This window comes from Montipora capricornis, chromosome 13, assembly GCF_036669925.1.
Source record: "Montipora capricornis isolate CH-2021 chromosome 13, ASM3666992v2, whole genome shotgun sequence".
NCBI classification, from domain to species: domain Eukaryota; kingdom Metazoa; phylum Cnidaria; class Anthozoa; order Scleractinia; family Acroporidae; genus Montipora; species Montipora capricornis.
The window spans coordinates 13,636,256-13,648,755 of NC_090895.1; the positions used below are offsets into that span (position 1 = coordinate 13,636,256).

The 12,500-nt window shown below is 38.0% G+C and overlaps 1 protein-coding gene across 1 annotated transcript in view; it reads right to left on the minus strand.

Moving 5' to 3' along the window:
- Positions 1–12,500, minus strand: part of LOC138028986 (UDP-glucose:glycoprotein glucosyltransferase 1-like) — a 107,182-nt gene that overhangs the window by 64,939 nt on the left and 29,743 nt on the right. Inside the window, exons 11-18 of the mRNA XM_068876643.1 lie at positions 12,384–12,472; positions 10,653–10,716; positions 9,847–9,933; positions 8,287–8,346; positions 8,130–8,189; positions 4,407–4,492; positions 1,696–1,837; positions 671–802 (exon numbers count right to left, since the gene is read on the minus strand). Coding sequence (XP_068732744.1) covers positions 671–802; positions 1,696–1,837; positions 4,407–4,492; positions 8,130–8,189; positions 8,287–8,346; positions 9,847–9,933; positions 10,653–10,716; positions 12,384–12,472 — 720 coding nt within the window. The remainder of the gene's footprint in view (positions 1–670; positions 803–1,695; positions 1,838–4,406; positions 4,493–8,129; positions 8,190–8,286; positions 8,347–9,846; positions 9,934–10,652; positions 10,717–12,383; positions 12,473–12,500) is intronic.

Here is a 12,500-nt window from a genome sequence, read left to right on the forward strand (position 1 = left end):
TTCCTCTTCTTTCCTCGCTGTACGACATTACGAAATTACTTAGCTTGTTTTTTAGTTGTTTCCAAAATTCTTGCTCGTTTGATTAAAACGCATTGTCAAATGCAGCATGCTCCGCACGCAACTTCCCGCCAAAAAAACTCAGGTTCCAGCAGTGCGACAATTCGCGTATTGGGGCTCGTATTTCAAATAACAGATCCGTATGCATATAACAAAAAAACAAAAACAATATAACAATACCTAATCAGAAATTCCTAATCAAAATAGCAATGGTTCTTTTGCCTTGCGCCATTTTAGTCCGGCATATGAAAGTATACCCCATATTCGAATTGTCTTCAATGAAAAGTTTAACGGACGGATGGACGGTCGTACAATGACATCATAACAAAATTTCTCACATTGATGTGTTACCATTTTGATCTCTTATGAACCAAAGGGCTTTGCTATTACAGTGGCTCTACAGATCGACTTAGACAACAATGGACACCGATAATTATATAACTAGATCTAGGTTCTATACCGATCCAACGAAATGAATGGTTGTGAGAGGCTGCTGGTTGCGTGGAATAAAGGATCAAAAATATTAAAATGAATAAAAGCTGTTTGAGGAAAAGCGGTGGAAATAGCTTCCTCTCCTTCCACCATGACAATCTAATGTTGAGCATCTCCTTACCTTTCTATTCTCATCAAACTCTGAGTCTTCCCCAAATACTTCTTCTTCTTCATCTTTTCCATACCAAGAGGTAAAAAATTGCATGACGTTCGAGGCTGATGGGGCTTCACCTTCTGGCACTCTATCATAGAGCTGACGAAATACAATTGGTTTGTTGGATAAAGTCCATATCAAAGATTTTGTGAATAGGAGGTTGTCACGTGACGTCATTGCCGCCATGTTGGTGGACGCAAACAGAAGATCTCTCATTACCTTCTTTTGCTCGTCCAACAGAAGTCATACATTTCTCTATTGTTATTGGTGTCACTAGTAGTTGGTTGAAAACGTCCTATTGCAGTCAAAGTAGTCTTGAAACACGAACATGAGTATTTCATTCCATACAAAAAAAACAGAGGCAAGGTTTGCAAAACAAAGAAACACTGCGTCGATTTTCTTTGTTTTCCCCTTATGATGTACTAGACTTTTAACTTCCTTTGAATTTTTGCCCCTAAGATCAAACAAGTAACTACAGGTGCGCCAATAACTGTTCTCTGCTGATGGCAGTTAGAGCCCACTAGAGGGTTATTTTTTCCTCGGTCAAAACACCGAAAATCCCAGACCGCATCCGGCTCGGTTTTTCTCTTTTGTGAAACCCTAAGGAAACGTTTGCTATGCAGGCTATGAAAAAAGTTGTTCGAACCGCGTATTGTCACGTGCAGCACGCATTTTAGTAGAATTCATTGCCGTAATCCGCAAAACAATAACATGAATAACCAGATGTAGGATTCTGGCACTAATGTAAGGTTAAAACAATTAATCGTTCATTCTCCATCTTCTCCATCAAAACCATTTGCACGAACCCATAAATAGGATACCTTTCCCATATTGTACAACGTAGAGAAATAAACAAATCGCAAACAAACAAATTAAATTAAATTACATTAAATTAACTTAGTGATAATGATGATAACGATAATAACAACAGCTAAGTGATGAATTTATTGCCATTGATTAAACTCCAAATTACAGATTTTGAATAGAGTTACCTGCAAGAGCCAGTCAAAAGCTTGTCGAGGATCTTTGTCAGATGCAATAAAATGAAATGCTCGAGCAATCCCAATAGCAGCGTTACTTGTAGCATCGGCATCTCCATCCAAAGCAACATTGGCCACTATCGATACTCCAAACCTGTTAACATTTAACAACGAATCTCTTGCTATTTAGCAATAAAAAACGCCTACCGGTATGCATCAATTAAAAGAAGCCAGTAACACTACAGCTTCGATACCATGAACATCATTCAAGAGATTATTAATCGATGGTGATTCGGAGATACTCGGGAAATATCCGAGTGCTCCTTTGCAGGAGCCGAACGTATGACCTTCCGATTACAAGTTCGGATGCTCTCGATTATCTCTGAGTCACCATCGATAAATAATCTCTTCACTTCACTATCCGGTGTTACCAAATAACATTTCCTTAAAAACAATCACGAATATCCGAACAGCAGGACAATTGTCCCACGACTCTCCGATAGCTCATCTGTAGAGCATCCGAACTAGTAATTGGAAGGTCGGAGGTTGGACTCCTCCAAAGGAGCACTCGGATCTTTTCCGAGTATCCCCGAGTCACCATCGATAAATAATCTCTTCATCGCATTCAACAGGGTTCAAGTTCATAGATAACATTGAAATGTTGGCATAAGGAACTGAGACCGAAGGGGACAACAATGATTCAACCCTTCAATTAAGAAGGGTGATACTTGACTACAGAAAGACACTTCAATCAGAAGGCGTATGCGCAACTAGTCCCAGTCCTCTGCCGTGCGTTTCAGTGAAAAACCGGATGGGAACCGTCCCATCATTTTTCGTAAACTGCAGCATGGAATTTCTATTTGGACAAAAAATGGAACGAATTTTTTGAAAAGTGTATCAAAGGAGGGCCTATAATGACGTCGCAATTTTCTCGAGAAATAAAAATCACAGCTATACATCTTGTATTAGAATGTTCTCATAGGCATTTTCTGTTTTGGTCAAGTGATTTACGAACTATGGTTGTGAGTCGAACATGACAGAGAAATGTCAAATAGAACACACTTGGCAAAAAAGGATAACTGTAGAGTTAAAGGTACTTGAGAAATGATTATTTGAGGGGTCCATAGCAACGGTTTGGTAGTTAAGAGCCACCCCCCGTAAAAGTTTATAGCGGTAACTATTCTTGCAAATATTCTTCAGGGTCCAGTTGTTCAAAGACCAAAAAATCAATTCCTTTTTTTTTTTGGATTCAAAACTATGTTAACTACACATTAAGCGACCAAAGTTTTAAGACTTGACTTAAAAAGGACACCTGTTTGTTTGTTTGTTTTTTTTTTTTTTAACTGGAAGTTTCCTATTTAATGGTCCGCCATTACTAACATTGTGTTCTTGAGAGAGCTGGATCGAGGAGAAAATGACGTCAAAGGCTCACTAGTTTAAGAACGCAATGCGTGTGTACGCCACAGAATTAAAATGCAGCACGGGAGTTTTGGGCTTTCAGACTTTTAAACTCCCGTTTTGGATATATAATAAGTTGCATTCACACGCTGAAATTTTAAGCAAGTGGGCCTTCGACGTCACTTTTCCCTAGATCCAACCCTCCGAGGTCCAATCGGTCAGTTTTGAAAGTGAGTAATGGCGGACCGTGAAATCCAAAACTTGCACTCAAAATTTTGCCAGTCAGATGTGAAGCAAACACACTTTAAAAATCTGAAGAAAAAAAGGAAGTGAACAGCGGCACTTTAAGGTAATCCTTGAAATTCTGGAACGTAACTTGGCGTTTACTTTGCATGCATGCTGATTAAAAAATATATCGTCTTTAATTCTTTTTATAGATCTTTGCTTTCCTTTGGTATAAAATCAGATAAAATTAAATTGTTAAGGCTATTTTGAGACGAAAAAAATGAATAAGGCCCAGAGTTTACATTCTTAGTATGTCAAATGTGATAGTTGTTTGAGCTGACAGACTACCGGTGTTTTCCTTTTGTCAGAACTGGCCAGCCAGACCCGTCACTTTACAAGGAAAATGCAACAATCTGAAGGAACAGTTGCATGATAATCCCTCGCATTCTTGCATTTCATCCTCAAAGTGTGTTAATTTAAAGGCGTTGTAGAGTTCGTCCTTCCAAATGCCCGGTCTGGCCGGTCAGTTCTGTCAAATTATGGAAAGCGTCCAATGTTGCTGATTTTCCTTCTTAGTTTTGACCCCCTAAAAACATCAGAAATACTGTGAGACCACCCCCTCCCCTTTAATAAGAGTATCAACCAATTACATTTGAATAGTAGTTCCTGTACATATTGAGGCAAATTCCAAGAGTCCATCACCAAAGAGTAAAAACCATCCCATCAGCGTCAGAAAGGTGTCTATTTTTAAACCAAGTTTTGTGGGACAAACAAATAAACCAAATCGGCCAAGTCAATGTTGTACCCAATTTAATTTTCCTGGGGTTAAGATTCTTTGCGAATTGTATTTGTATTACAATGTAGCACTCACATTTAAATGGTACAGACATACCTGGACCAAAACCCAAAGAGTTTGAATTGGGTACAACATTGAGTTAGCCAATTTTGGTCTATTGTTTATTTCCCCGCAAAACTTGGTTTAAAAATCGATACTTTTCTGATGCTGATGGGGACTAGGCCAATTTGGGTTAATCTTACTCTTGGTGATGGTCTCTTGCAAATTCTTATTAACCATAAATTAAACACTGGACACAACTTACCTAAGAGGAAATGAATTTTGAATAAGCTCATTGGCGAGTTTAAGCAGTTCAGTAGTCGCTGAGTCCAATGGGTCAACAAAAAAGACCTTGGAAAACCGTGAAAATGAGACATGTTAAAAAGTTTTACAAGAAAAACGTAATCTAACTTATGTTTTAAATTTTTAGACCTGACATTTATTAAAGGCACACAAATAATTTCTTTAAACCAGATAAACTACAATTAAATTTGTTTCGAAATCTCTTGAAAAAAGCATTTGTATCTCAAATAAATAAAGTTTGCAATCGCTTATAACTATTTTGTTTCTTAATTTCCCGGACACCACCATCTTGAATACAGTTGCCCTATCACTGTAATGCAACTGCTCCTTGAAGTGCTACTATGAACAAACAATCAAGTCTTCTTTTTCTTTGGATTTCAAAACTATGTGAAGCCTTGAATCCAAATTTAAGAGTTTAACTAAATTTAAGAGTTTAACTAAAATTTTCCAATTTAATGGCCGCCATTACCAACTTTAAAGAGAGAGAGAGAGAGAGCTGGATCGAGGAAAAAATGACGTCAAAGATTCACTAGATTAACAATGCAATGTGTATGGACGCCGCTGAATTAATATGCAGCACAGGAGTTTCGGGCTTTCAGCCTCTTCAACTCTTGTTTTGTACATATGATAAGCTGCATTCACATGCTGACATTTTAAGCTAGTGAGTAAATGACGTCACGTTTCCCTGCATCCAATTCTCTGAGGTCCAGTCGGTCAGTTTTGAACGTGTGTAATGGCAGGCTGTGACATCCAAAACTTACATGTACACTCAAAGTAATCAGCCTTTGGATAAAAATCAACGAAAGCTCAAAATGTTGCCAGTCAGGTGTTAACCAAACACATTTTCAAAATTTGAAGAAAAACGGAAGTGGTTTTTTTGATCACGATAGCACTTTTAAACACGAAGACGCACTATAAAAGGCGTGGTGACTTAGGCACACACGGATGATCATTTGCCTATCAACCGTGGACGCAGACCAACCTCTGTCATAATTTGCGCAATAAAAAGCCTCTAATAATGGCAATGTATCCGTAATAATCTATGTTACGAGATGTTATCTGTCATTCTTTTTTTAATTCTCTGCCCCTTTTCTCGCATTAGAAATTTCTTTTAGCGGTTCCGTCTCAGTTTGTGCATCGCCATTTTAGATTATCAGTTGCGCTTGAAGGAATTCAAGCCAAAGCAGAGCGTCAAGCGACCCCTTTTATAGAGCGTCTTCGTGTCAGTAATGTAGCAGCTCTCATAACCTGCTATTATTTGGTATTGTAAGCAGCTTCTATTGAGTTTAAGTCATTGCTTCGATTGTTTAGTTTTCCGTTTTTGTCTAGGGTAGCGAGCCAATCACATTATATGTTACGACTGCTGCTCGTTCAAGTCAAAACAATTAGCCACTATCAAAGCTACCAAAATACTTGTACGTTTTGTTTCCCCTCCAAAATTTTGCATAAGCATTGTTTTTATTTTCTGTTGGGACTTCCTAATGGTCCCAAGAGAAACTGGAAACAATGCCATTGGATCTTGCAAAATTTTTGGAGGGAAGACAAAAAGTATTATGGTGTTTTTGATAGTGGCCAATAAGGCAAAGGTAACACAGTTATTCATGTATGGCATCCCAAGGAATTTTAAAGGAACAAGAAGCATTTCTAAAATCTCTTCCAAATAAAGCACTTTTCCCCAAAAAAACTCAATTGAAGCAAATTCAATAGCAAACATTATTTCACCAGGTTTAAAGTTATTCTTTTGAAGGCGTGGAGGTTCTCTTTGAAAAGCTGGCCTGGTTTTATTTAAACGAAGCCAAGTGTACTGGGTTTGGCTCACTAAAACGGAGGAAAGTTTTTTTTGGAAAGCCTGACCTTTACAACCAACAATGGCTTTACGTTTTTCATTGGCTGCCTAATTTTTGGCTATCCGTTGAAGAAGGCAAGATAAGCGTCTGATCCTAGTGAAGTGCTAGTTTTCTAGGATCTTTCATGTCATTTTTTTTTTTCAATTCTCTAAAAATTCATTTACCAATTGAAAGCAACATAAAGTACCCTAATGGTACAGTAACTAGAGACTTTAACAACTACGACGGTGAGGTCGAAGTAAAGGCCACTTCAAAAATTAATATAACTTTTCACTATCATGAGCCTTCTGCAATTGTTCCACCTCATTCATGCGGTGCAATGTCGGTGAGGTAGCTAAAAATAAACTGGTGTGAGCAGTTTCAGAGGAAAAATAGACAATGAAACATTATCTCCCGCATGCTCACGTTGTAACAAAAGCCTCAAATTTGATGTTGTTGTTGTTACACACCACAAATTTGACATTGTTGTTGTTGTTACGCAAAAATACGATAGAAGTCGCGCCGCACGTGAAGCACGATTATCTTTCCTCTTTTAACCAATGATATTCTTGTTTTGTTATTCTCGTTGACGACCACGTCGTATATCTTAAAGTAGTTGGAACCTTAAGCAAGCCCGACGACGACAGCTACGAGAACGTTGTCTACAAATATAATTTCCCATTACTGTGATAGTTTTGCGATTACTCCAAGTCGCTCGGCTTGAAAAGTGAGAGTACACATCCCAAGAATAAAATTTGTGAGAACGATGTGGATATTTAGAGAGAAAATTTTAAATTTAAAATCGTCAGGGGCTCGCGTCCTCCACACAACCACAAATTTAACCATTTGACGTCGTTGTCAAGACGAGAAAGGCAAAGAAATGTATCAAAATGTAAAACGCACGTGCAGGGCGTGCAGAACTATTGTTTTGCTAATTAAACCTATTTTTATGTGGCGTTCTCATAGCTGTCGTTGTCTGGCGTCCTTGCTTAAGGACCCTAATGAGTTGTAGACGGCAACGACGGCTACAAGAACACAAAACAATAAGTTTATTGAGCAAAAAAACATGGCTCCGCACGCCCCGCACGTGTGTTTCACATGTTGATACATTTCTTTGCCGTTCTCGTCCTTACAACGACGTGAAATGATCAAAGTTGAGGTTATCTGGAGGACGCGAGCATCTGACGATGAATTTTCAATTTTCTCTCCAAACATCCACACCGTTCATACCAATTTTGTTTCTAGAATGTTGATACACACTTTCCACGCCAAAAGACTTGGAGCCATGGCGAATCTAATACAACAGTGGGAAATAATATTTTTAGACAAAGTTCTCATAGTTGTCGTCTTCGACTCGGTGTAGTCGAAGTCGTAAGCTCCCGCCTAAACCTCAAATTTTGTTGATTTCACAATGTTGTTGTGCAGAGCACCACAAAAACATGTCCTAGAATGCGTGCCGCACGTGCAGCACAAGGTACATTGTTCATTACATAAATATCGGTTAACCAGCCGGCGAGCAGAGCCGCTCTAAAACTCGCCAGAGGGTGAGAAAGAAAGTCTCTGTAGAAAACACGTCAAGTATTCTAAGTCGCCACAGCCCAAGGTTCTAGGCTGGTCACTCCGGTCAAACCGCTTTAGGCAATGCGCGCATCATATTTTTGACATGGAGAAGGACAAAATCGAGCCTTCAGTACGAAAATCAACATGGCGTCTTGAGTGCAACCGAGACTAGGCCTGGGTTTGAAACTGTTTCCAAGCAACGGCTTGCGCATACTCAATACAGACTTCACACGATTTCTGCAGAGTCCTTTCTTTCTCGTCGAGTTAAGAAAGCCTCTGCTGCCAGGGTGTCGGTTTACCAGCGTGAAGATGTTTTTTGCAATATATCGCATCATTCCAGGAAAAGTGGGACGTAGGATCTGACGAGTAAAATATATAAAGTTAAAAAAGAAGTCACAATGAACAAGTGTTAGCATTTCAGACCATCAACGGTATATAACACCGCTAAGTGCTTACCTCTTGTAGATCGGATGGCCATCCCCAGTATTGTCGATCTTTCTCAAGGTCATTAATAAACTGAAAGAGAGTTCAGTAAAGAGCTAATCATTGATACTGGAATAAACTGAAAACAGGCATTTTCCAGTCAATTTAAAAGCCGCAGCTCATTAACAGTGATGATTATGAAGTTTTTGTGGTTGACTTCCTAAAAAAATGAGGACAAAGATAATACAGAATTCGCTCATTTATATAACCATAAAATTCAAACACGGTCCTTTGTCTTAAGGCCGTTTCACACATGGATGAGATTTTTGACGCAGCAATTCGGCTCAATTTTTGTCTTGGGAAAGTTGCAATCCCATCGCACTTGTAGATTAAGTGTGATTTTGGGGCGGTTGTACTTCAATACATGTATTTGGTCGCGATACTACAAGGTTTTTAAGTTTGTTCGAAACTTGATGCAACTTTGGTGGTTAAGGAAGAAGCGATTAAGAGAAATAAACACAGGGTATTGGGAAAAGACACCAGCCATGGCACAAGCGGATTGAGAACAAGAAATCACTGTGACAATAACACGGATTCGGCATCTCGTTATTTATGGGTATGAGTAATGTTTTGAAAGATCTCAAAACAGCATAAGCAGTAGGCGAGTGCAATTTGACAACTTTCAAAATATCACGAGTGGTCATAAATCGAAAAATGTACTGGCAAGTTCATACGATTTTATATTTCTAATTTACGCAAGCTAATTACCCAGTTGATGTGTTTACATTGCAACTTCTGTACTGTGCTCTATAACCTATTAAAGGCTTCGATTGTCATACTCCTACTCGTCATATTAATGCATTCGATCATCATTAACCAATCAGAATTGTGATATTCTGTTGAGTACGTGTATATAATAAAATCGGTTATCACCGCATTTTCACTCTGCTCATTCGGATGTCTGGAGCAGAATCAAAGTAAAAACGGAATGTGTTCCTAAGGAACTTATACGATTACGGAAAATTCTCTTCGGTAGGAAAGTGTTAGAAGAGAAGTAATTTCTGCTTGCTATTGTTAAAAAGATAATTTTATGTAATAAGGTGTTGGGAATGATATTCTGAAGGATTCCAACATGTGTATATCTGTGCGTGTGGTCACGTACACTGTATGCTCTTGGAAGTACAGTACTTATATAAATAACTGAAGACACTCTTTAGTACGCGCAGCAGTTTGCAGGCGTTAACCGGTTGATGAATCAACTATTCTAATATGAAGCTTTATTCTAGCTTTGATGGCCTATTTTATTAACTTAAGGTTTTATTCGAAAATTTTGGTATCCAGACAATTCGTACCCTGGACAATTACCAGCCACAGAATACGATAACTCATCAGCTACTGAACACGGATAACTCAAACAATGTCGCTTATATTTCTTCCATTTCATTATTTTTTTGTACTTCTTCTCCTTATTATGTTTTCCCAGAGTTACCATGCGTGTACAATTGAATATTAAAGTGAGCAATTTTGGTGACAACAAGTCTTTGCCCAAATACAAGGATGAGATTCAATGTAGTTAGCTTAAGATTGACATACCACAACTGAGTCATGTCTTGCATCTAAAACAAATGATTCGTGGTCAGGTTGAGTTGTAAGAGAAACAAGTTTGCCAAGATATTCCCCCTGATGAGAAAAATTACACCTTAAAATTCAGCAAACGAAATCAAAACATTTTTAAAGTAATAAATGAATAGAGTTCAAACCAATTTCATTGCAGGACTAAAATACTAGTAGATAATAAGATAAATTGTAATCAGTTCCATACATTTTAACGTTCTGTGCTAGACTTTTTTCCTTTGCAACTACTTATTTAAAGTTGTGCAACTACTGAACTGCGATCATCTTTCCAGCTTTCACTAAAATCAATAATTTTACTCTGAATTTGGCCCGTTCCGACTTAGACTAGATAATCAACAGGAGAAAAGGAGCATTTTAATTGGCAGAAAGTAGTCAAAATTAAGAGGACACTTAACCAAACGCAGTGAGCTATGTAAGGACTGGGCCAGTAGTCGAACTTCAAATGAAAGTTGAAATGAGACGAACTAAATGGTAGTTTAGGTCGATCCAAATCAATTTGGGTAGCCCTAAATCAAGAATGTTGGTTCAAACGTCAAACAACGTGGAACTAAATACAAAAGCAAAAATTCATCACTACTGGTTATGACAATTATCGAAGAGAAAAACAAAGTGAATTTAGACTACTTGAACAGAAATACAATAGAGGAGGAATGACGTTGGTTTTGCATTTCATGATTTTGTCAGATGACCAAACAAAAATTAAACTCAATTTGACACAACCAGATGATTTTGCACAGAAACACATGGATTAGTGATCATAATACCTTGATCCCAAGAGAAGCGAATCTGTCCATTGCAAGAGCTTCATCACGCAGCAAATCCAGAAGTCTGAAGGACAGTAAAAAAAAATTGCATTAGGATACAATTAGGCAAAAGCAGAGTTACAGGGCAGGGTTACATTTATTCAGGAAGTGACAAATCGATCAAAATCGATCATCGAAAACGTAGCCAATAAGTCGATAATACTCGATATTTGTCAATAATTGTCAATCGACAAGTTCAATTTGTCGATAAAAGTCGATAATCACAAGATTATCAATTGGCTACGAAATTAATGGAAGTGAAATAGCTTCAAAGTAAATCCATCAGGGGCACCCAACATCAATTTTCGGAAAATATCTGTTCGGAAGAAGATTTGAGATCTAGAATTTTCGGAACATTTGTTGTAAAATTTCTTGCTTGCCTGCCTGTCCTAGGATTTTCGAACTTCTAAAAAATGGTATAATTGCCCATTTTTAACGAATTTTTACCCTAATAAGGTCACCTAGAATTTTGGGGAGCCTTTTTTCTGGCTGAAATTTTCGAAAAGGTAACTTTTGATCCCTATAATGTTCCATCACTAGACTTTCAGCTAGGAAATCCGAACAGCTGAAAAAATTTTAGGGGATAAAAATACGGCTATATCTACCGTCTAAATAGTTTAACTAAGCTATGTCTAAGTGGTTTTGAACTATATTCTCGTTGGGTGCCCCTGATCCATATCGAAATAAAGTTAAGAAAACAAACTAGGCAGCCAAATGGTTTGTTACTGTACGTAGAATCAAACATTTACCGTGATGAAAGTTAAAGTGCACTTCGTTCATCTCCTCTGAAGACTGAAAAATGTCATTTTTGGTGTTTCGATACTTGTTGATTAAAATCAATCAAAATCGAACTTAAACATAAAAAATCAATCAAAATCGAACTTAAACATAAAAAATCGATCAAAATCGATAATCACAAGAAATCGCACAATCGATATGTGTCGATTGACAATTACATGTATCGAATTCAATCAACAACCAACGATTTTTATCGACTATCAAAATTATCCATTTGTCACGCCCTGATTTATTCTTTCCTTCCAATTTACTGTTATTCTATACAAAGTGACATTCAAGAGCCAAGTAAAATATTACCAGTAAATGTCAAGCTATTCAATGTTTATTTATTTATATTTATTAGACCTTTTAGCAACCCAAAAAAGGAAAGGTGAGGGTCACCACCCACCGGTGGCTCAGTTGGTTGAGCATTGGGCTGCCACTCGGGAGGTCGTGAGTTTGACTCTGGCCAGACCAACACTCAGGGTATTAAAATAACTGAGGAGAAAGTGCTGCCTTTGGGTGTAAATACCTTGTAGGGGACTTAGTGTCCTACTGTATTTAACACCCACCTTAGGGTGAATCTTTAAATAAAATAAATAATAATAAATAATTATATCCACAAGTGATTACACTTTCAAGTCTTCTTAGACGAGGACTATAAACCGTAGGCCTGGCGTCACAACCCTTGTTCAAAAAGACTCCGTGGGACGTTACGGATCCCACACACTAATCGAAAAGAGCAGGGCTCAAAGTTCCCAGTGTTGTGGTCTGGTCTGATTTGAGGGCTGCAAGTTCACTAGCCTGTGGCTATTACATGCTACCCTCATAAAATAAAGACTTCACTTTGTCCTTGCAAATCACAGCTCTTTTGCAGTATAAGTGGAAGGATTTGAATGAAAATAATCAGCTTACTGGAAAGGATTAAGTTCATCAATAGGGAGGGACAATCCATTCACCATCAAAGCACTGTCGCCAGCATCAACACCCAAATGAGCAAAATGCTGCAGAAAAAAAAAGGATGAGAGGAGA